Genomic DNA, 25,874 nt, shown 5'->3' with positions numbered 1-25,874 from the left:
TTGGGTCCAGTGACCCTTCTTCAGAGTAGCTTCTGACAACATTGCCATATGCGGCAGGAATGCCAAGAAGTTAAATATTGTAACTGACTTGTTCCACAAATTATGAACAGGTTTTGAATCATTACTGTCTCAGAAATAATTTGAGTTAGAGAATCAATTTAATCTTTTTCCCCGGTTGAAAGCTCACTGCTGTTGGGAGAAAAAGTAATAAAAGGAATAAAATTCGCTGGATAGTCCCAGCTCATTTAACTGTGTGTCACTGTGATTACCCCATTGAGGCTGGTGGTGGGAGTGTGCATGAAAGAATGTGTATGCCATTATGACTGAGAAACCTCTGCGCACTCGAATACACCAAACTGCTGAATGTAAGATGTTTAGCTCATTGGGGTTCAGTTAGCTCAGTTGGCTGGATGGCCGGTTTTCTGGTTTGCAATACAGAGCACACCAACAGCGAGGACTCAATCCCACACCATTTGAGATTGCCATGAAGGGCTCTCCTTCTCAACCTCCCCTCCTGCCTGTGGTGACCGTTGGGTTAAACCACCATCGGGATTCTGTAATGAGATAGCAGCCCTACGGTTTCTCAACAGTACTAACCAGCACACATGTAGTGCTTTTAATGCAGTATAGTCCCAAAGATGTGCAGGAGGAGTAGTTTGATGGACCAATAAGGAAATCAACAGTAAACACAATGACTGCTCTATTCATAAGCTCTTACTAATATAACAGTCAAATGGCCTGAACAAACTAGAATTTCAGCATAAGGAACTAGCCCAGTTGTAAAAACGGAGGTGACTGTAGTTAATTTTGATGTAAAATAAGACTAGCATTTATGTGGCAATGTTCATAATCATCAGAAGTTCCATAATGCTGTATAGCCATTGAAATATTTTTTGAAATATAGTAATATAGACAATGAAGCACCTAATTTGCAAAACAATGTGATAATGACAAACATTCAGAGATGTTGGTTGAGGAATAATATCGGCCAAGACACTGAGGAATATATACCTGCTTTATTTTCAAAATGATGCTATATATCACATGAGAGGACAGATATGAGCCTTAGGTTAACATCTTGCATTTTTCACAATGCTGCACTCTAGTAGAGTGTTAGCTTCAATTATTGTATTCAAGTGACGATTGAAATCACAACCTTCAGATTCAGAAGCAAGAATGCCACCAACTGAGCAATGGCTGATACACAAGGCTACTTCAAAAATAGGAGTGAAATTTCAAAATTGTTTGAAACAGTCTAAAATTTACTTCACTTCAATGAATGGCATATCATCATAATTTGAGGACAATGCTTGGGCTATTTTGCTACTGCTCATTTGATTGAGTGATGAAGGGATACCAGACATGAGTTGTAAATTTGCTTTGTGTAATCCGGCAATAAACAGCTGCAGGGTTATGGCAGATTTAGAGGCGTCTATATTTAGTTAAAGTGGATTACAGTCGATGCAACAGTATAGCATCAGCATATTAGACTAGAATGCACATGTAGATTGTGGGATATGGGCATTCTAATACTGTACCATGCCCAATAAATCCCAGAGTTTGTGTATGCGCATGTGTATATGTATACAGTGCTGGTGGAAAAATTGTGGATTGAAGGTGGGCAGAGTTACAGTGTGGGTGTAGGTGGGATGTTGTGCCAGGTGCTGTTAAATATCATGCCCTCCAATTCTATGGCCTTATCTTCAAAGCCGTCTGAAGCGGTTTGCCTTTGCTTTGATCTAGTGTCTAGGACTGACTTGTCAGCAGCAAAGAGCTGAGTGCAAGTGCCCTGAGGTTCTGGTAATTGGTACAGAGTGACAATGCCCATAGAATCTGGTCAGGGAGGGTGCCCAGATGTTGTGGTAATTAGTACTGAGTGAGAGTCCCTGGAGGTGTCGTAACTGAGACTGAGTGGTACTACGTGAGGGTCCCAGAGGACGTGGCCAGTGAGTGTGCCAGGATGATGTGATCATTAGTATTGGCCACTTTGATTGGTATTGAATCCGGCCTTAACACTTAATTTATACTCCAAGTTTCTACTTTGGATGCAATCAAGGAATTGCACTCAAAATGCACCAAAAAATACTCTGGCTGTGTCTCAGTTCAGGTTTTCAATAAGATTAATGCAAGTAATCACAAATGTAATCTATTCCATTAATCAGTGTATGAGAACATTATTATTTCATTTTTTCCATTATAAAATATTCCTTAGTGTATTTAAGATTGGTAGATGGGTGCAGTTTTATCAGTACGGCTGAAAATGAACTTATCACCAAAATAAATATTTCCAAAGGAGTGTCCAATCTTTAGTAAACGTAACTAAAATTGCTGACTTTCAAAAAAAATATTCTCAGGATGTGCTGAGCCAACATCGGTTACCCTTCCCTAATTGAGCTTTTGGAGGCAAATTGTTTATGGGTGATGGTGTTCCACTTTAACAAACTACACTATATGGTTTAGATGTAACAAGGTGTAGAGCTGGATGAACACAGCAGGCCAAGCAGCATCAGAGGAGCAGGAAAGCTGACATTTCGGGCCTAGACCCTTGAAGCAGGGTCGAGGCCCGAAACGTCAGCCTTCCTGCTCCTCTGATGCTGCTTGGCCTGCTGTGTTCATCCAGCTCTACACCTTGTTATCTCAGATTCTCCAGCATCTGCAGTTCCTACTATCTCTGACACTGTATGGTTTAACAGTTAAACCGGTGTACACTAGTCAGTTTACTCAGCAAATTAAGTAAATGTGCCTACTAGGGCCTGTATGCACAAGATCTTTGAAAGTATTTCTGAATTAGCACAGTTGATGGAATCTGGTGCAATCGATCTGGATGTAGGGCCAGTTTTGCCGCAAAGCCTTGTCCAAGGAAATTGCATAATGCACCGGTATCACAGAAGATATATTCAAGCTCATTTTGGTTGTAGATCAATTCCAACTGGAATTTCACATCTTTGGTTGAACTAATTTTGCACCGATCTTGTTAATATCAATGGAATTAAAGAGTAGATGCTCCACCCCTTGAGATTCTGCTACACAATAACACTGAATTTCAGAATGTAATTGTACCATTCTATTTTTTTTTCTGGGAGTCTTTGTGATAAGTTGGTAATAATATCTTTACCTCTGAGCCTGAAGCTCCAGATGCAAAACTCACCTCAGTGTTTGATGATTTTGGACAGTGTATCATAGGGTGACAAAACAGGCTATTTATTAATGTGACAATGGCAAGCGGTAAGCGTGAAAAACTTTCCTGGTCATCCAAAACCCTGTGGTAGCTGCAGCACAACAGTGACTGTACATGCAAATTCTTGTCATGGCGTTGTACAGAATGGAATCAGACCCTTCGATCCAACCATTCCATGCTGACGTTAATTGCAAACTAAACTAGTCCCACCTTCCTGCTGCTGGCCCATATCCCTCCGAATCTCTCCGATTCGTGTATTTATCTAAGTGTATTTTAAACGTTGTAGTTGTGCCTGCATCCACCACTTCTTTAGGAACTTCATTCCACACTCTCCTCTGTGTAAAATATTTGCCTCTCATAATGTTTTCAAATCTCTATCCTCTCACCTTAAAAACATGCCGCCTTGCAGTCTTGGATTCCCGCATCCCAGGGAAAAGAGAAGTACCATTAACCTTATCTGTACCCCTCGTGATTTTATAAACCTCTGTTGTGAGCTACAGTCACCCATGCCAGAGAGAAAACCCCTAATTCTGTCCCTCAGGTCTTTTCTTTGCTTGCCTATTATTTTACCACAATTTTCAAAAGTAAGTTCAGTGCTTGCTTCCCTGACTGTGCTTTCAATTATCTGTTAGAAAGTGTTTCCCACAAAAGTGCTTCTGGACATGGAGTGGAGAAGGCAACTATTCATTATCACTAATGTTACCAGTTTGTGGGCCATTTTGCACTGTTCATGTGGAGCCTATGAGAACTTAAAATATCAAAAATTATCTTTTGTAGTGAAAATTGAAATTGCTGGAGAAACTCAGCAGGTCTGACATTGTCTGTAGAGAGAAAGCAGTGATAGTTCTGCGGAGGTATTTTGAAATTCTGTCTCTCTTCACACATCCTGCCAAACTTACTGAGTTTCTCCAGCAATTTCGGTTTTTGTTTCAGATCTTTAGCCGTTCTTTCTTTTATTCTAACTTATCTTTTATAAGCCTGTTATGGCCATAAGAGGGGAAAGTATTTTTTGTCAAGTATAAACATTGTTCATAAAACATATAAAGGTCCATTATATAACACTGGGGAGGACTACTAATCCAGAGACCTAGATAATGTTCTGGAGACATGGGTTCAATGCCCACAGTGGTAGATGGTGGATTTTGAATTTAAAAAAATACTCTGACTAAGACTCTAATGATAACTATAAAACTGTTGCTAATTGTCAGGAAAAACCCATCTGGTTCATGAATATCCTATAAGGAGGGAAATCTGCAGTCTTACTTGGTCTGGTCTACCTGTGACTCCTGTGCCACAGCAATGTGGGTGACTCTTAACTGCCCTGTGGGCATTTAGGGATGGGTAATAAATACTGGCCTGACCAGTGACATCTGTGAATGAATTTAAAAAATCCTAGATTTGCTATGACCTAAAGTGCAATTCCATTCATAGTTCACAATGCATATTTACATTTTATGTCAAACATGCTATGGTGCATACAGCTTGAGACACTTTGCATAAATCTCAGCCCCTTGATATGGCAAGAGAGTATCTGCACAGTGACCTTTTCCCCACTGTGACAGTTGCCCTAAACCTCAGTGTCTCTCTGAGCTTGGAATCATTGACCTTGGAATGTGTTAGTCTGTAACACTTGGCTATCGATAAGTCTTTGCATTGGAAATCAGCATGTTTCATTGAGTTGATGGTCCTTCATTAGCAGTTAAGGATAATGGTCCCTCAAGCACTGAGTCTTTCATTACCAAACTGTTTGGAATGAACCTTCTTAACCTTCTTTCACATCTACTTTGCAAAGGCTCATTTCAAGAGAAGGTCAAGCTCTTCCCAACCCATAGCTCAAGGGAACAAGAGAGAGGAGCCTCATTCTATCAGTCTCTGTTGTTCTCAGAAATGAAAGGATGCTATAATAGTTGCCATCATGACTCCTTTTAATTCCACTTAAAATTGGCTGCATGTACTGAGAACCTGTCAAAAGTACTGAAGTACTCAACACGCTTGGTAGGAATTATGAATATAGGAATTATGCCAGATAGAAAATGCCTTAATGAATCATCCAAGATGCCTCGCACAATCAGCATCACAACATCTACACTCGTTAACTCATCCAAAACCATGGAAGCTTCCAAAAAAGACAAAATTGCTGATCACTTTCAGGATGAGGTGGGGTGAGAGAATTTGGGAAATTCGTCTTCTCCCCCATTTTCAGTGAATGAAACTAGTCTGAGAGAGCATGGAAATCTATGCTTTGCCTTTTTTAATATGTAATAATTAGCCTTTGGTCTTGCCTGAAACAGGCCAGGATTTGGCTTGGGAATGACTGTGTGTCAGCCGTGACTCAGTTGCTGGCATAATTAATTCTAAATTGCAAGGTTTCAGGTTCAAGTCTCACACTAGGTCTTCAACCCAAAACTCAAACCTTAACACTTTTGTTATGTGTTAACAGTCTTGGAAAATTTCTCTTTTGGGTGAGATGTTAAACTAAGGCCTCACCTGTCAGTTTAGGCAGATTACCTCAAAGAAGAGGAGCTAAGTTATCTCTGGTGTACTGGTCAATATTTATCCCTCAACCAATATGGTAATCATTTCAGTGCTGTTTATGGGAGTTTACTGAGTTCAAATTATTTTCTGTGTTTCTGACGTAATAATGTTTTAAAGAGCACTTCACTGACTGTAAAGTGCTTTTAGACATCATATTTGCTGTATGAATGCAAGTCTTGCTTTTCTTTTGAAGTAATTTATCAAAACACGTCAACTCTACATTCGCTATTGTCTGAAAAAAAAACTTCTTCTCGGATCTAACCTAGAGCTGATTTCAATCAACTTAAATTAAGTTGCCCTCATACTTCTGAACCAATTTAAATTGAATAAGCTATGAATTCAACACAATCTGTTTTTTCTAGCACCTTATAGGCTTTTATCAAATCACCTCAAAGTCTATACATGCCCAAAGCGTAAAGTTCTTGATTCTTTAATTTTCCTTTGTTACAATTTTTCGTCAAACTGGAAATTATCCTGTGGCAATCTTTTGTATCTGAAACCTCAATATTTCTTACCACATGAATGGAATGAAACTCGACACAATATTCCAACAAGACCCTTGCTTACTATTTTGGAAATGGCTTTAAAATTGATCTGAAAGACTGACAGGTTTCCTTTCTCAATTTCTGCAGGATAAAGACAGTTCCGGAGCTACGGTCCTACACCTTGCTGCATGGTTTGGGCATCAGGATATCACAGAGTGGTTGTTGAAAAGTGGAGGCAGTGATCCAACAGCGGCAACAGACACCGGAGCCCTGCCTGTGCACTATGCTGCTGCCAAAGGTGATCTCCCATCAGTACGACTGCTGCTTGGACACTGTCCCAAGTAAGTAATAGGGAAGATTGGGGTAGGCTGAGATAACTACTTGAAGTAGTGTACTTGGGACAGATCACTCGTTGCAATATTTGAGGAGCTATCTTTTTTGGAGAAGTGAGTGCAAATGAAATTGCTGATGTAGTGAGGAACCTTAGCGCAATAGCAATTATATCTCTGTTGGTGCTGTTTACTGTCTTGCGATCACCGACAGATTTTTCTGCTCTTACACAGGAATTCTTTTCTAGAATTACAGATTTGAAAAATGGGGAAGATAAACTAAATTAGTATGATCCATGGGTAGACCATACATGGAGCACTGTGTGTAGTGTGGAAGAATATAGATGCTCTGAAGAGTAGTTTTACAAGAATGATACCAGAAATGCGTGGGCTATACATAGAGTCATAGAGATATACAGTACAGAAACAGACCCTTCAGCTCAACTTGTCCATGCCGACCAGATATCCTATGTAAATCTGGAACAAAAACAAAGTTGCTGGAAAAGCTCAGCAGGTCTGGCAGCATCTGTGGAGCAGAAGACAGAGTTAACGTTTTGTGTCCGGTGACCCTTCCTCAGAATGGGAACCAGAAATGGGACCAGATTTATATTTGCCAACATTTGACCCATATCCCTCTAAACCCTTCCTATCTATGTACCCATCCTTTTAAAAGTTGTAATCGTACCAGCCTCCACCACTTCCTCTGGGAGCTCATTCCATACACGCACCACCCTCTGTGTGAAAAAGTTGCCCCTCAGATCCCTTTTAAATCTTTCTCCTCTCATCTTAAACCTATACCCTGTAGTTTTGGAATCCCCCACCCTGGGGAAAAGGCCTTGCCTATTACTGTATCCATGTCCCTCATCATTTTATAAACATCTATAAGGTCACCTCTCATGCTGTGATACTCCAAGGAAAATAGCCCTAGCTTTCTCAACCTCTCCCTATAGCTCAAACCCTCCAACTCTGGCAACATCCTCATAAATCTTTTCTGAATCCTTTCCAGTTTCACAACATCCTTTCTGTAGGAGGGAGACTAGAATTGCACACAATACACCAAAAGTGGCTGAGTCAATGTCCTGCACAGCCGCAACACGACCCCAATTCCTATACTCAATGCACCGACCAATAAAGGCAGGCATACATATCGGGAAAAAGATTGACAGAGTGGGCGTCTGTTTCTCTTGCGAATGCAAAGGCTGAATGCTGACCTGATAGAGGTTTGTTCTAAATTCTGAAAGGTTTTGACGGAATGGATACAGAGACAATATTTCTGTTGTGGCGAATAGCATAAGTAGAAGTACCACTGTAAGATAGTGTGCATGTCCTTAGGTATTGCTGTAGACATTTAACTAAGATGAGAGAGAGAAAAATCTTTCAATTGCTGTGATCTGTAAGAAGTGGTCACAATATATCTTTGCTGAATGAAAGTGAGTAATTTATTGGGAGAAAAGTGAGTAATTTATTGGGAGAAAATCAAACTGACATAAGTTTACATTTTGAGTTACAGTGGCAAAATAAATGGAACTGTTCCTTGCATCAAACGCACTGTGAGAAATTCTTTCCGAGCTGTAGTGAACCCTTCTACTGTTCGTTCACCAGAGGATGGTCATATAGGTCTTCGAGTGAAGTTGTAATGACAGAATGAGATGGGTCCAAGGAAATTTCTGACTATTACATCTTTGGACGTTTACCTTACATATTTTCCTCTTTAATTTTCACGAAACAACTGACTAGGTAATTGAAAGGGGGTGGGGGAAAGTTTGTAGGTTTATGGGGTAATTGCAGGGATTTGGGGAAATTGGACAAGGAGCTGGTGTATTCATGTTGGACTGAATAGCAAACAAAGGAAAATACAAAGCTGGAAATCTCAGGCAGCATCAATGGAGAAATACAAAGAAATACAAATGGGATTTACCCCTTCCTAGAGGTGGTAGGGCAAATAATTGATGGTTTGGCACTGCTGTGATAACCCATTCACTTCTTGCCACATTAGCAGCTAAGTCTGAGCAGTCTAGTCCATGGGTGATTTTCCAAATCTGCCACAAATTGAGGCCCTTATTGTGTTCAATTATTGACACTGATGGGCCTGAACACCATCTTCATTGGTCCTGAACACCATCTCACGTTCACTGAGATGAGGAGGGAAGCTGCTTTCTCAACAGGAAGTGGAACGTGACCTGCTTGCCAGTTTAAAAAAAATCATGACTGTGATATAGGCTTCGCTGGCTGGGCTCTATTGCCCCAATCCTGAGGTAGGTGGGCTCAGGGGAATGTATATTAAGCACCAGCTACCTACTCTTACCTCCGAACAGCCTCCAACCCTCCTGACCCAAATCTCACTGCAACTGCTCCTTCCTATGATGCCAATAAAAATAAAACCTTTTGATCATCGCAGCTCAGGCCTCCAATGATGAACTCCAGATCCGAGAGGCTATCAGTCTCTGCTTGGCTTGTAGTTTCCAGGGGGTAGGAGCTCTGTCTTGAGGGCTTCTCAGCCATCCAGGGGCTGTCAGTCATCTCTTAAGTATCCAGTTAGAGTTTGATCCAGCTGCCATTCTTGCTGGTGCAGTTGTTGGGGAGGTTACTCCTGAAGACACATACTTATTATAGAGAGCGCGAAATCTAGCCCAATCCTTAAGGGCAACTACCTTTTGTCTTCAATTGACTTTCAACCTTGTGCGTATTTAAGACTGAGAGAGATTTTTGAGGGATCAAGGGTTATGGGGAAAGGACAGGAAAGTGGATGTGAGGAATGTCAGATCAGCCAAGATCCTGTTGAATGATGGAGCAGGTTTGAGGGGCCAAACAGCCTATTCAAGTTCGTATTTCTTGTTATCTTGTGGACTAAATGGTAATGCTCTGCACTGTACTGTACAATCCTCTAATTATAATTTTATACCAAAAATAACCCCCCATAGTTAGTCCCTGTTTCCAATGAATCAGTTCACCTTTCACTGTAATGTATTTAGGTGTTTGTAGTAATTGAGCTCCTGGGTTAGACAGAAATCCTTCTTCCTGTATTTTGATTTATTGTACAACGTGGTCTTCTTAATTTCAGCAAATTATAGAATAAACATTTATTGTTAAGCATTGGTTACATATTAAGATCCCTAACTATTCTATTAACAGTGACCATGCAAGAGATGTATTTTGCAAATCAACTTGTTCACGGTTGAGTTAGATTTTTGACAAATGAGGAGGTCAATGATTGTGTGTTGCAGACATGTGACTACAGCTGAGACCAGACCATGATTAACCACAATCTTACTGAAATACAGAGCATGCCTAAATTAGACCAAATGGCCTAATTCTACTCCTCAGTCCTGTTATACATTTAGTTCTGGTGCCACTTTATGAACGAAAAATTGACTCCAAAATGTTGAATTAAGCAAAGACACATGAAAAAATGTTCGATTCAATACAAACCTTTGTGATTTTCACACATTTGTTGTGGCCACCTTGTAAATTTCCTTCAAAGAAACCTGCCCAGAAATTCAGAACAATCGTCACAGACACCTGCCCAAAGCCAAGGGGGTCCGTATTATATTTCCAAAAATTGTATTCTAAATTTACCTGAGGTGATACAACTGATGAATGTGGGAGAAAACTCTCTATGTGTGTGAGAGAACAAGATGGTTCATGTGTGTATCAGACTGTCAAGAGTGAGAAACATCACATCTTGAGTACATGCATGAGGAGCAGGGAGCGGATTGGTTGTGCGAGATGGGAGGGAGGATGACAGAGCAGAATGTCTGTGAGTGTGTGTGAGTGTGAGTGTGAGTGTGTGTGTGTGCATGTGTGTGTGTGTGCGCGCATGTGTGCGCATGTGCATGTGTGTGTGTGTGTGCACGCATGTGTGCGCATGTGCATGTGTGTGTGTGTGTGCGCGCGCTCATGTGTGCACGTGCACATGTGTGTGTGCGCATGCGCGTGTGTGTGTGTGTGTGTGTGAGACTGCGAGAGAGATCGAGAGTGTGTGTGTTTGTGTGTGTGTGACTGTATTTGTGTGTGAGTGAATGTGAGTGTGTGTGTATGAGATTGTGTATATGTGTGTGTGTGAGAGAGTGTGTGTATGTTAAAGAGTGTGTGTATGAGAGTGTGTGTGTGTGTGTATGAGAGAGAGAGAGTGTGTGTGTGTTTGTGTGTGTGAAAGTGTGCTTGGTGTGAGTGATGTGTGTGTGTTTGTGTGTGAGAGAGAGTGTGTGTGTTTGTGTGTGTGAGTATGTGTGAATGTGAGTGTGTGTGAGTGTGTGTGTATGAGAGAGCGAGAGAGATAGGCTGTCCAGAATGTGAACATGTGAGAGAGAGATGGAGAGAGGCTGTGTAAGGTCAGAGTGTGAGAAAAACAGAGCAGGAAAATTCCATCTGTCATCAAACCAGAGAACTTTCTTGCTTTGTTAAACTGGAACACAGTGATTCACAAAGTCCCAACTCACAGCAACTTTTCTTGAAGAATCAAGCTGTTTGTGATCTGTTACCCACAGGCATAGAGTCTTAGGAAAATGGAACATTCCTCCAAATATGGGAGATCCTGGGAATTTTCTCAGTAAGATTGGATTTATTCATTCACAGTGTAATTTGGCCCAATGCAACTGATCGGCTCCTTAACTGATGAAGTATCTTCCCAGCATTCCTTTTTATGATTAACTTCCTTTGGGAAAAGCTCAAGCAAGCATCTGATAAACCATAGAGATAGGATATTCTCTGTTCAAAGCATGTTTGTGTGGACTTCTGGAGATTTTGGTGAGGCTCACCCAATCTTGAGCCCTGATTTTTGGCAGAAATGCCAGAGATTTTCCAACTGTTTTTCTGGGGTTTTCACTTTTCACTATGGGCAAGTGGAAATTGTAGTGAATATGCAACCAGTTATTACCTATTCAAAAGATATCTTTGAATGGCTTTCTGTACTAATTCTCCCCCTTTAGTCACTACAATGACATCAAACACATGAAGGATGAAATTCCCCTTTCATTTCTGTAGGATTCAACTGGATTGGAAACCCTGGAGGGAAAAAAATTCTTCAGCACTGCACTAGTCAGTTAGTAATGGGCTGACACTCTAGTGTGGTACTGAGGAAGTGCAGCACTGTCTTTCAGTGAAGATGCTAAACCGAGGCCCCATCTGCCTAACTCATGTAAAGCTGGGAGGCCCAAATGCAATATTTGAAGGATCTGAAAGGGGAATTCCCTCTGGTGTCTCAGCCAATACTTATCCCTCAACTAACATCACTAAAAATGAACTACACCATAATAACAGGGAAGGCAATGGCCTAGTGGTATTATTGCTAGACTATTAATCCAGAAACTCAACTAATGCTTTGTGAGATAACAAAGTGTGGAGCTGGATAAACACAGCAGGCCAAGCAGCATCTTAGGAGCACAAAAGCTGACGTTTCGGGCCTAGACCCTTCATCAGAAAAGGGTTTGTGAACCTGAATTCAAATCTGACCATGGCAGATGGTTGAATTGAATTCAATAAAGAATCTGGAACTAAGGGTCTCACGATGCCCATGAAAGCATTTTTGATGACCAGTAAAAACCTATCTGGTTCACTGATACCTTTTAGGGAAGGAAACTGCCATCCTTACCCTGGTCTCACCTATGTGTGACTCCTAACCCACAGCAATGTGATTGATTCTTAACCACCTTCTGGGAAATTAATGATGAGCAATAAACGCTGGCCTAGCCAGAGACACCTGCATTCCATGAGTGAACTTTTAAAAAAAATTACACCTATATATGGAAGTTTTAGAACATAGAACATAGAACATAGAACAGTACAGCACAGAACAGGCCCTTCAGCCCACAATGTTGTGCCGACCATTGATCCTCATGGATGCACCCTCAAATTTCTGTGACCATATGCATGTCCAGCAGTCTCTTAAATGACCCCAATGACCTTGCTTCCACAACTGCTGCTGGCAACGCATTCCATGCTCTCACAACTCTCTGCGTAAAGAACCTGCCTCTGACATCCCCTCTATACTTTCCACCAACCAGCTTAAAACTATGACCCCTCGTGCTAGCCATTTCTGCCCTGGGAAATAGTCTCTGGCTATCGACTCTATCTATGCCTCTCATTATCTTGTATACCTCAATTAGGTCCCCTCTCCTCCTCCTTTTCTCCAATGAAAAGAGACCGAGCTCAGTCAACCTCTCTTCATAAGATAAGCCCTCCAGTCCAGGCAGCATCCTGGTAAACCTCCTCTGAACCCTCTCCAAAGCATCCACATCTTTCCTATAATAGGGCGCCCAGAACTGGACGCAGTATTCCAAGTGCGGTCTAACCAAAGTTTTATAGAGCTGCAACAAGATCTCACGACTCTTAAACTCAATCCCCCTGTAAATGAAAGCCAAAACACCATATGCTTTCTTAACAACCCTGTCCACTTGGGTGGCCATTTTAAGGGATCTATGTATCTGCACACCAAGATCCCTCTGTTCCTCCACGCTGCCAAGAATCCTATCCTTAATCCTGTACTCAGCTTTCAAATTCGACCTTCCAAAATGCATCACCTCGCATTTATCCAGGTTGAACTCCATCTGCCACCTCTCAGCCCATCTCTGCATCCTGTCAATGTCCCGCTGCAGCCTACAACAGCCCTCTACACTGTCAACGACACCTCCGACCTTTGTGTCGTCTGCAAACTTGCTGACCCATCCTTCAATTCCCTCGTCCAAGTCATTAATAAAAATTACAAACAGTAGAGGCCCAAGGACAGAGCCCTGTGGAACCCCACTCACCACTGACTTCCAGGCAGAATATTTTCCTTCTACTACCACTCGCTGTCTTCTGTTGGCCAGCCAATTCTGTATCCAAGCAGCTAAGTTCCCCTGTATCCCATTCCTCCTGACCTTCTGAATGAGCCTTCCATGGGGAACCTTATCAAATGCCTTACTGAAGTCCATATACACCACATCCACAGCTTGACCCTCATCAACCTTACTAGTCACATCCTCAAAAAACTCGATAAGGTTTGTAAGGCATGACCTACCCCTCACAAAGCCGTGTTGACTGTATTTGATCAAGCCATGCTCTTCCAGATGGTCATAAATCTTATCCCTCAGAATCCTTTCTAACACCTTGCAGACGACAGACGTGAGACTTACCGGTCTAAAATTGCCGGGGATTTCCCTATTTCCTTTCTTGAAGAGAGGAATTACATTTGCCTCTCTCCAGTCCTCAGGTACGACTCCAGTGGAGAGCGAGGATGCAAAGATCTTCGCAAGTGGCGAAGCAATTGCATTTCTCGCTTCCCAAAGCAGCCGAGGACAAATCTGATCCGGGCCTGGCGACTTGTCAATCTTAATGTTTGACAAAATTTTCAGTACATCAGCTTCCTCTATCTCTATCCATTCCAGCATGCACACCTGCTCTTCAAAGGTTTCATTCACTACACAGGTCGTTTCTTTCGTAAAGACAGAAGCAAAAAACTCATTTAGGGCTTCCCCTACCTCCTCAGGCTCCACACACAAGTTCCCTATGCTATCCCTGATCGGCCCTACCCTTTCTTTGACCATTCTCTTATTCCTCACGTAAGTGTAAAATGCCTTTGTGTTTTCCCGGATTCCTTCTGCCAAGCCTTTCTCGTGCCCCCTCCTGGCTCTCCTCAGACCATTTTTGAGCTCCTTCCTTGCCTGCATGTAATCCTCTCTAGCTGAACTTGACCCTAGCTTCCTCCACCTTATGTAAGCTACCTTCTTCCTTTTCACTAGAAGCTCCACCGCTCTCGTCATCCAAGGTTCCTTTATCTTACCCCGTCTTGCCTGTCTCAGAGGGACATATTTACTCATCACTCCCAACAACTGTTCCTTAAACCATCTCCACATGTCTATAGTTCCCTTACCATGGAACAACTGCTCCCAGTCCATGCTTCCTAACTCGTGTCTAATCGCATCATAGTTTCCTCTTCCCCAATTAAATATCCTCCCATTCTGCCTAATCCTCTCCTTCTCCATAGCTATGTAGAATGTGAGGCAGTTATGGTCACTATCACCAAAATGCTCTCCCACCACAAGATCTGATACCTGCCCTGGCTCGTTTCCGAGCACCAAGTCTAGAATGGCCTCTCCCCTCGTCGGCCTGTCAACGTACTGCGTTAGGAAACCCTCCTGAACACACCTTACAAAAACAGCTCCATTCAAATCTTCTGCTCGAAGGAGGTTCCAATCAATATTAGGAAAGTTAAAGTCACCCATTACAACAACCCTACTGCGTCCACACTTTTCCAAAATCTGTCGACCTATGCTTTCTACAATCTCCCTGCTGCTATTGGGGGGCCTGTAGTAAATCCCTAACGAGGTGACTACTCCCTTGCTGTTCCTAATTTCCACCCATACTGTCTCGGTAGGCAGATCTTCCTCGACAATGGAAGCTTCTGTAGCTGTGATACCCTCTCTGATTAGTAGTGCTACACCCCCTCCTCTTTTTCCCCCCTCCCTATTCTTTTTAAATGTTCTAAACCCTGGAATATCCAGGTTTCTGTGAGTAAAGTTTTCTGTGAGTAAATTGTCTTCTTTGTTTTCTGAGTAATCCCGGTTCCTACACTCCAAATCTGCTTCACTGGCTCAAGCACTTTGGGATGACCTAGGGTTGTGTGGAGTCTTCCTTTGTTTCTTTCACTCAGTTTTTGTCAGAGTTCTGGGTCAAGTAGCAATGAATACATTGCTCATAGAAACTCCAGTGAAATCCTGCCTTATTTACTCATTCTGGCTGCTCGAAGACCAGTCTTATGCTGGGTCAGCACTCGGAGATTACACTGCATAGTTGCCATTAACAACACACAAACCATTTCTGGGACCCTGCCACATTCAACACATCACTGACTGGCAGATAGAAACAACTTTAGAGCTTCAGCACATCACCTCAGGAAGCAAAGAGTCAATGGGAATAGTTATAGTAGGAACCAAACAAGCATTGTTAATGATTTCCTGGACATCAATATTCCCACTGATGCAGTCCTGTGCTGATTACTTTGAGATCAGTGACTACAGAGCACTTGTGGTGTATGGTGATAACAGTACTGTCTTTGTTCATGCTTTAGTTATGCAAAGTGCTTAAGGCCTCTGAGCGGACTGGGCTGTTTTAATACATGAGTGGTCCAATTTTCTCACAGAACTGGTATCCACTATAAAGGACTGAAGAGGATGTTTTTATTTCACAAATTGCTGACATGATGAATAAACAACTGCTGTTTTATATCATAACGCTTTTATCTACCTTCCTGGTTATCTGTAATGTACCTTTTTTGTCCCTTTGACAAGAATGGATCTACTTTAATTTAGAATTGTTGAGTTTGCAATAGTTACTCTGCAATTCAGTGTGTGTTTCTGACCTGCTCAATGAATCTCACACTTGGTGTCAATTTTGAATAGATCATACCTCAATGCAAACCAGCCGTGACCTGAGACTGCCAGCTCTAACCTAAATCTGATTGAAAATTACAGTTTTAAATCTGAACTCACATCCCTTCTCTGAACTCAATGTGTAATTTCCTCTCCTCCCACGATATTGTGGAGGTCCGGCCTACTCATTCTGTAGAATGCAGGGACAGTTTGTTTTTTTTATTTTTGGGTATCATTTATTCTAGTGTGTCCAAAAGATCGAAAGGCCCATGTGGTTGAGTTAATAATAGATGTGTTCAGATGCTTGAGGCCTAGTTATGAATGAAGGGGATCAATTAGCCCAATTAGCTGGGTGGCTATTTTGCAGCACAGAATAATGCAAACAGTATGGGTTCAATTCCTGCACCAGCTAAAGTTACCGTGAATGACTCTTGCTTGGCATCCCTCCTCACCTCAGGTATGGGGTCCCTCGGTTAAACCGTCACCAGTCATCCCTTTCTAAGCAGAGAGCAGGACGATGACAACTTTGCCTTTAATTACAGTTAGTATACTTGAATTGAGTTCACATAAACTTGGTAATTTTGGATTGGTGCCAGTTAAGACCTGTTGAACACAAAGTCAGCACTGGTCGGTATTCTTGGTTCTGAAGTATAATCTATTCACAGTCCATATCAATTTGAACAGGGACTGATTGGTATAATTAATTTTACAGTGATTACTGTAGGGATTGGATGATTGAGCATTGTGACAATAGGGTATGTTTACAATGGATGATTAGGAGTTAGATTACAATCACTGATGGCAATGGGATGAATATAATTAGGCCGTGAGATTGCTTACATCTACTGCACTGCTATATCTTTAAAGGGGAGTGTGGTATAATCTCTATTTATGTGCATTAAATGGATATGAGTTTAAGGATAAGGAGCCAGAGTAGACGTGTGCTTTTAAGTCCATAAAGTACATAAGTAGAATTAGGTCATTCAGCTTTTGAGTCTGATCCACCATTCAGTCATGGCTGATGCGTATCTCAACCCCATTCTCCTGACTTCTCCCCAAAACCTTTAATCCCTATTTCTGTCTTAAATATACTAAATAACTTGTTCTTCACAATCCTCTGTGGCAATGAATTTCACAGATTCTTCACCCTCTGGCTGAAGAAATTCCTCTTCATCTCAGTTCTAAAAGGCTGCATCTTCATTCTGAGGCTATGCCCTCAGTTGCTAGTCCCGCCTGCTAGTGGAAACAACTTCTCCATGTCAACTGTATCCAAGCCTCTCAGTATTCTGCAAGCTTCAATCAGATCCACATCCATCCTTCTAAACTCCATAGAGTACAGACCCAGAGTCCTGAACTGTTCCTAGGGATGGCTCAGTAGCTAGCACTGCTGCCTCAGGTTTGATTCCAGCCTTAAGCGACAGTCTGTGTGTAGTTTACACATTCTCCCTGTGTCTATGTGGGCCTCCCCTGGGTGCTCCAGTTTCCTCCCACAGCCCAAAGATGGGCAGGTTAGGTGGATTGGCCATGTTAAATTGCCCACAGTGTCCAGGGATGTGCAGACTGGGTAGATTAGCCATGGGAAATTTAGGGAGAAAATGAGGAGGGGGTACTGAGTGGGATGCTCTTTGGAAATTTGGTGTGGCTGCGATGGGCTGAATAACCTGCTTCTACACTATAAGCATTTTATGATTCTAGCCGCCTCAAACGTAATAAGTCTGCTGCATCTTTCAGTGAGATCCAATTTTGGCTTCAAAATCCATTTTCCTGTCTGCTTCTCATTACCCTTGAAACCTTTATCAAGAGAATGAATAGTGGTACTTGGAAATGCTAGGAGCTCGATTTTGAAATATACAAGATGTGTTATGATGTCTTAAATGAGAGACTGCTAATTGTAAACAGTGTCTCATGGTTTTCGACTTGCCCACAAGGAGAATGGACCACTCAGCATCTCAGCCTGCCACGTTCCCTCATCATCTTAGAAATTTCAACTGGATCATCTCCCACTCTGCTTTACGGCAGCTCTCCAGTATATGATAAACTTTCAGATTATACGTTAAAACTTTTGAGGAAAGCAGGCTGTTAAATTGGCTGCTGAACATCAGATGTCCTGTGGCAGCATCAGCTCTGGATAGTCCTGAGTCTCGAACAAATATCTAATTAAATTTGGAGATTCACATTCATCCTGGAAATTCTCACATCCCTTTGTTTAAGGATGGAGTGTCAACCAAAGGACTATAGCATTTCATCCAACTCATCTTTCTATCGCACCATGGACAAAAGGCACGCAGAAACAAACCCAATGCACTTTGGAAGGATGTGAGTGGGTCCCCTTTCATTGATGGCCCCTCTTTTTAACTGAGCTGGAAAAATTTTCAAAGTGTCAACTAGCAATGCAGGGCAATTATCAAACTGACCGCACACTTTATTTGGAAAAGGACTTTGAAATTCCTTGCCACAGCGAGCCATGGGGGCTGAGTCGAGAACAGAGTCGGGAACGCTGAGATAGTTTCATGATCAGTCGGGAAATCAACTTTACACGGAAAGGTTTTGGAAAGTGGATGTCAGGAATGCCAGATCAGCTGTGTTCCTGTTCAATGGCAGAGCCAGATTGAGCGGCCAAATGGACTACTCCTATTTCATAGAATTCCTACAGTCCGTCCAGTCCATACTGACCCTCTGAGGAACATCCCATCCAGACCCACCCCACTACCCTATCCCTGTAACCCATGGCTAATCCATCTAATTTATACATCCCTGGACTCTATAGGGCAATTTAGCATGGCCAGTCCACCTAATCTGCATATTTTTGGACTGTGGGAGGAAACTGGAGCATTCAGCAGAGACTGACATGGACACGGGGAATATGTGCAAACTCCACACAGACATTCGTCTGAGGGTGGAATCAAACCTGCATCTGTTGTGCTGTAAGGCAGCAGTGCTAATCACTGAGCCATCGCGTTAATGTCTTATGGACTTTGGAATTGTGATAGGTCACTTGAATGAGACAGCCATATTTGTTAATGAGATAACAAGGTGTAGAGCTGGAAGAACACAGCAGGTCAAGCAGCATCAGAGGAGCAGGAAAGCTGACATGTTGGGACTGGACCCTTCTTTAGAAAGGACACTTCATTTTCTGAAGAAGGGTCCAGACCCGAAACACCAGCTTTCCTGCTCCTCTGATGCTGCTTGGCCTGCTGTGTTCGTCCAGCTCTACACCTTGTTATCTCAGATTCTCCAGCATCGGCAGTTCCCACTATCTCTGAAGCCAAATTTGTTTGTTGCTTGCTTTTAAGCCAGCAAGATTCAGCTCTTCAGAGACAGTGAAACCATCAGAAAGCCTCCAAACCAGCTGCAGTCAACTAAGCAGCCAAAGCGATGTACTGCAGTACCTTGAAAGTGGGTGAAGTTCATCCCCCAACTTGTTCAAATTTCAAGTTCACTCAAGAACCAACCTCTCGGCAATTCGACCCAAGGAGCCTCACAACTTATTGAAGATCTGCTTGTCAAATCTTCTCTCAAGCCAAAGCATCGACTCAGTTATGAAACTACAGGCCCGTTATTAAAGAGTGACTGAAACAATTACACAATGTTTGTTTTTGTTTTCATCTGTATTTTGTGAATGATGGTGTAAGTAAGTTGTATAACTCAGACAATGTGCTTTAAACTCCCGGATTAAGTGTGGGATAGTAAATAACCTTTACTTTAGAAAAAAGACTCTCAAAGAAGCTTGGTATTGATATCATTTAAATTGAAAGAAAAATTCTGGGAGAAAAAAAATGTTAACTTCGCATAAGAAATTAGCATTAGTAAGAAAGCACATGTTCTGTCTGAAACCTGCTCAACCTTTCCTCCAAAAAATTGTGTCATCATCCCAAGAATCAGTTGAATGAAAATTCTCTGAAAAGCTTCTGATGCAATTATACCCTTTCCTAAGTAAGGAGAACAAAACTGCACTCAGTATTGCCAAAGTGGCCCTTCAGATCTATGACAAAACTTCCCTGCTTTTATACTCGATCCCATTCAATGAGCACCAACATTCCATTTGTCTCCCTCGCCATCTGCTACACCTTCTTTAACTTCGAATGATTGATGTACTAGGATACCGTGATTCCTCGATACCATAGAGTTCTGCAGCCTCTCACCATTTAAATAATACTCTGCTCTCCTATAAAAGTGGACAAGTTCAGATTTTCCCACATTTCTTTTGGTTCTGTTTGAATATTAAGTCACATTTGCTAACTTTCAATTTACTCGGACTATTCCAGAACCTAGGGAAGTTTTGAAAATCCCAAACTATTGTCCTTAATTATAAGTGCGTGAACCACACATACAAATATAACTTAGAGTAACTCGAAAAAACTGTGGATAGACCTCCAGTGAGGACAGTGAGTTTTGTGATGATATTATTGCTTTAAGAGATGCATCATGTCCTGTTTTGTAACGAAGAAAGGCTGAGACAGAAGTGAAAAGCAGTCTGCTCCAAAACCAATAAGGTAAAAGCTTGTGAAGCCTTGGATTTTTTTTAAAAAATGGAACAATAGAAACAGCCTGAATGGGTGGAGTCAAGCTCCCATAGAACCAGGATTTTTTTTAACTTTTAGCCTTCAGTAGCATTTGCTAAGGTCTTGAAGCTGGATATGGAAGTTGTTATTCCTCTCTCTGTTATAGCTAAAAGCTGTGGTTCTCTTCCTACTGCTAGAATTGCATGTGAGACAATCTCTTGCACTGAATTTGCCTTTGCCAAGGGTGCATTTGTGGAATATTACTACACTGGAACAGTTAATTAGTATTAGTTAATATGTATATTAGTTTGTTAAGCATTTCAATAAAGTTACAGTTAAGCCAATTATTTTCTTTTTAGTTTGTCTGTATTTTAATTATAGAGTAAAAATAAGGTGTGTTTTGCTTAGCGTAGAGTAGTTTGACGAATTGAATTGCATCTAGAATGTAATGCCTTGTACTTATCTTTAAAATAAGAAAATGTGAGTGTCCAGACTATCTTCTTAATGTATTTTGAGGGGATTTGGTCTGATCCATAACAGTTACAACAATGCAAAAACAATTAGTCAGGTTAGCCTTGCAACAAGAAATTGAAGGGATATCGTCTCAATACATCAGGTAGATAATATTAAGTGTAAACCTAAAAGATAGATTGAGCTGGATGAACAAAATGATCCTTTTACATCTATGTTGTGCATATAACCTTGAGTTGAAATCATATAATTGGCGCACTGGGGCTTGAGATTTTTATCATTTCAGTATGCTACTAGAAAGGCTTGACAATGGTTGAATCAATCTTGATCCTATTGAGTGATGGAATAGGCTTGAGGGCCAAATAGCCTACTTCTGTTCCTACCTGGAATGCATTTAGAATATAATGAGCAGTTTTGGATCTCATAACTAAGGAAGGATGTGCTGGTCTTGGAGGGGATGATAAGGAGATTGACAAGAATGATCCCAGGGATAAAGGGCTTGCAATATGATGGGTGTTTAAGGACTCTGGGTCTCTACACCATGCAGTTTAGAGAGAATGAGGGGCAGTCTCATCAAAACTTATAGAATATTGAGAGTCTTAGATAATAGACATTGAGAAGATGACTCCTTTAAGATCAGATACAAGGACACAGCTTTAGATTGAAGGGACAACCCTTTAAAATCAAGATAAGGAGGATTTTCTTAAGTCAGAAGTAGTGAATCTATCAAATTCATTGCTGCAGCAGATTGTGGAGGCCAAGTCATTGAATGCATTTAAGACAGAGATAGATAGGTTCATGACTAGTAAGGGGATCCCAAGGTTATGGGGAGAAGGCAGGAAAATGAGATGAAGCAACATATAAACCATGATTGAATGGTGGAGCAGATGTGATGGGCTGCATAACCTAATTCTACTTCGATGTCTTATGGTCTTATTTTAGTTTCCCATTTGGTAAAGAAATTAGATTAATTATTCAATGATCAGTCAATTCTATTGCTTGGAGCTGTTGTGACAGGCTAGCTCCAGTTACAAGACCTGGAAACCTGAGCTTGGCACTTCTCTTTGCCTTATGTTTACAGTAGTTGTCTAAATAAGTGTGTGATCACATTAATCCAGTCAGCACATTCCAAGTTTGTATGCCGAATGCGCTGCAAGTAGTGCTTAATTAAAATATGTTAAATTGCTTGACCTGTATTTGGAAATCACTTGCTCACACTTAACAAGGAGAACATGTTTAAGTTGCAGTTTTTACTGAGTAGGCACCTTGACTTTATTTTGTAATAGTGGTACTTTGTGCCGCAATCTCATTTGGACAATTAAGGTGGTTGAATCTACTCTCCTTAAGACAGCAGGCTGTATGATACTAATGTTGACTCATTAACAATTAATTAGCCTAGCTAGAAGCTTACAGCTTTTGGTAGAAGCATTTTTCACATGGTGTTGTTTGCTGAGGTTGCTATAGCACCCAGAAGGTCTCACCTGGCAATTCAAATTCTGGTTGTCCATCTATCACCAATCTTTTGTGCCCTGTCTACCATAGAAAGAAAAGAGGAAATGATGGTACTGAGGACCACTTGTACCAACAGGCTTCCTGCCTCATCTAAACGATGGCAAGAGACAGTAAACATTTTCCTGTAGGCATAATGGTCAGTGCTCTACGATGGAAGTGCTGCATTGTAAGAGGATCTACCTATCAAGTGAGACATTAGATTGTGGCACATTCTACCTGTTAAAGTGAACATAAATGATCTTTTTTTTTCAATGAGTCAAGATGTTTTCCTGGTATTTGGGTCAAAATTTCTCCCTGGATCAACACCATGAAAACAGGTTGATTGGTATTTAATCTCTCAGTAGGTGGGAGACACAAAGTGCAAATTGGTTGCAGCATGTGCCTATGCTAGAACCGGGACTAATGTCATCAAATGGTTGTGCAATGATTTGAGATGTCGTAGGGATCTAAAAGAACCCATATGTCGAGAATATCTTTAAAGTTGCTGCTCCCAAATTTCCGTTACTTTTCTCGTGAAGTTTCAACTCAACAATGTGTGCAATGTTATTGGTGAGGAATGGAGCTCTTTTCTCACTATGGGAACCAAATGAGGGCAGACTTTATGGCTGGGTCAGAATCCTGGGCCCCCCTCTCTATCTGGGCTGTAGATGTACTTTCATTTCACAAACTGCAGACCTATAAGAAGGCAGTTCACTTTGGGGGTAATTGAGATTAGCCAATGAATGCTTATCTTGCTAGCAACGCTCACATCCTATGAATGTTTATAAAACAAAAATGGTGTTGTTGCTCATTACCCCATTGTTGTGATTGGGATGAAGGTCAAATAGATCCCTTTGACTGTGAGATCTCTGATTGGCCCAGGTTAACTACATCAGTCAAGGATCTCATAGTCAATGAGATCTACCTAGGCCTCGCTCAATCACTACACCCATAAATCATGGATCACCTTGATAAAGACAGACAATTGTGGTATTTTTCTATTTTCTCTGACTGGACATTCTGTACCTTTTTTGCACAAGATTCTTATTATTGTACTAATTGACAAAAAATTAGAGGCCATCTTCTGCTGTGATCCAATATCCAATATATTCTGTAATACTCATTAGAACATGCTTCCCTTAACCAGTAGAGCAGTCACTATAATAGTCCAAGTTGTTGTGCTGATGTGTATAGTCTTTGGAAAACTTTGGAAAACTATTTCAACCAGAACATATAGAGCCATGGAATCATACAGCACAGAAATAGACCCTTCGGTCCATGCTGATCAAGTTTCCCAAACTACACTAGATCCACTTGCCTGTATTTGGCTCATATCCCTCCAAACTTTTCCTATTCACGTACCTGTCCAAATGTATTTTAAATGTTGGAACTGTACCTGCATCTGCCACATCCTGTGGCAGTTCATTCCGCATACGAGCTTCCCTTTGTGTGAAAAATTGCTCCTCAGGTCCCTTTTAGACTTTTCTCCTCTCACCTTAAAAATATGCCCTCCAGTTTTGAACTCTCTTACCTTAGGAAAAAGACATTGGCCTTTCTCCTTATCTCTGCCCGTCATGATTTTATAAACCTCCCCACAAGGAAGGAGACAATGCTGGAGAGGAAATCATAATACTTAGTCTTATGCACTTCCCAGAGCCCAGTCAACACCAGAAAGAGACCAGACTGCTGGTTCTCAATCCAGGCTCCTAACTGGATATGACATGTTAATGCTGAAATAACATAGAGAACAATTTTTAAAAATACCACCAGTCTACAAAAGACCTTCAGGGATAAATTGGCTTGGACCCATTTTCAGGCATGAACCAATTGTGTGGCACTCTGGACGTGTCAGAAGAGACTGACTTGAGGACCATTCGAAGATGGTCCTTGGACATCTAAATAGTTTTTCTAGCTAGATATTCCTAGCAGCAGCTTTAAGAGAAGCCCTACTTGGGGCAGAAGAAACATTTAGGGGAGGAAGGGCAAGGTAATTGTGAGTATGGTGCAGTGAGGGAACACTCCTGCTTCATGCAGGTTTGTGCAACTTGTTTTCACTAGTAAAAAGGATCTTCCTTTATGATGGCAATCAGCTTAGAATATGAAGCAGGATGCTCAACAAGGTTGAAAATGAATGACTCATGCGATATTATCAATTTTTGTGCCCTCCCCATAAAACATAATTACTCCCCCGTCCCAGTACTGATACAACAGCACTCTGAAAAATAAAAGCTTGATTTACTGTTTGCTTTTTAAGCCATTTTTCTCTGACGAAGGTGAGTCACTGAACCAAGGTTGACTTTCAAGTGAAGCGGCTACTTTGTCAGTGACTGGTTTGTGCTGGTCCCTATTGGGTGGTAACTGGGCTTCTGCTTACAGTCTGGGACATGTGATGGGTAGAACCCTCTTAGAAAATATATGAATGTGGATATTGAATGACATCAGGACTCTGCTAGTGTCCAGTGATAGTTAATGATCAGTTGGGATCTGCTAGTGCCCCTAGAACTGTATCCCAGTACGACACTGGTAAAGAATGAAGGAAAAATGGAAAATATGAAGTTTCTCAGTGGCTGGACTGTATCAAGGTGCTATCTTGCCATGAATTTCTCAAGATAACTGCGCCAGTGTGGTAGGGAGTTTTAAGAGTCCTTGAGCCCGAGTGCTCCAAGCTGACCGCATCCTTCTCTCTATCTCTCTTGTTTTCTGTCTTTTTGTTTCTCTTTAAGGTCGGTGGAGTTGTGGATAGTGACAAAGGATGCTGTAGGTTGCAGAGAGACATAGATAAGCTGCAGAGCTGGGTTGAGAGGTGGCAAATGGAGTTTAATGCAGACAAGTGTGAGGTGACGCACTTTGTTAGGAGTAACCGGAAGGCAAAGTACTGGGCTAATGTTAAGATTCTTAGTAGTGTAGATGAGCAGAGAGATCTCGGTGTCCATGTACACAGATCCTTGAAAGTTTCCACCCAGGTTGACAGGGCTGTTAAGAAGGCATACAGTGTTTTAGCTTTTATTAATAGAGGGATCGAGTTCCGGAACCAAGAGGTTATGGTGAAGCTGTACAAAACTCTGCTGCGGCCGCACTTGGAGCATTGCGTACAGTTCTGGTCACCGCATTATAAGAAGGATATGGAAGCTTTGGAAAGGGTGCAGAGGAGATTTACTAGGATGTTGCCTGGTATGGAGGGAAGGTCTTAGGAGGAAAGGCTGAGGGACTTGAGGCTGTTTTCATTAGAGAGCAGAAGGATGAGAGGTGACTTAATTGAAACATATAAAATAATCAGAGGGTTAGATAGGGTGGATAGGGAGAGCCTTTTTTCTAGGATGGTGACAGCGAGCACGAGGGGTCACAGCTTTAAATTGAGGGGTGAAAGATATAGGACAGATGTCAGAGGTAGTTTCTTTACTCAGAGAGTATTAAGGGAATGGAACGCTTTGCCTGCAATGGTAGTAGATTCGCCAACTTTAGGTACATTTAAGTCGTCATTGGATAAGCATATGGACGTACATGGAATAGTGTAGGTGAGATAGGCTTGAGATCGG

At 41.6% G+C, this 25,874-nt stretch overlaps 1 protein-coding gene across 3 annotated transcripts in view; it reads left to right on the top strand.

Moving 5' to 3' along the window:
* espn (espin) overlaps nt 1-25,874 on the top strand; it is a 168,568-nt gene that overhangs the window by 7,949 nt on the left and 134,745 nt on the right. For all 3 annotated transcript variants that reach the window (XM_048561676.2, XM_059655668.1, XM_048561674.2), the window contains exon 2: nt 6,346-6,539. In XM_048561676.2, the coding sequence (XP_048417633.1) occupies nt 6,346-6,539 (194 nt within the window). The remainder of the gene's footprint in view (nt 1-6,345; nt 6,540-25,874) is intronic.

This window comes from Stegostoma tigrinum, chromosome 28, assembly GCF_030684315.1.
Source record: "Stegostoma tigrinum isolate sSteTig4 chromosome 28, sSteTig4.hap1, whole genome shotgun sequence".
NCBI classification, from domain to species: Eukaryota; Metazoa; Chordata; class Chondrichthyes; order Orectolobiformes; family Stegostomatidae; genus Stegostoma; species Stegostoma tigrinum.
The sequence above is the reverse complement of the archived record's forward strand: the minus strand, read 5'-3'. Positions and strand labels throughout refer to the sequence as shown.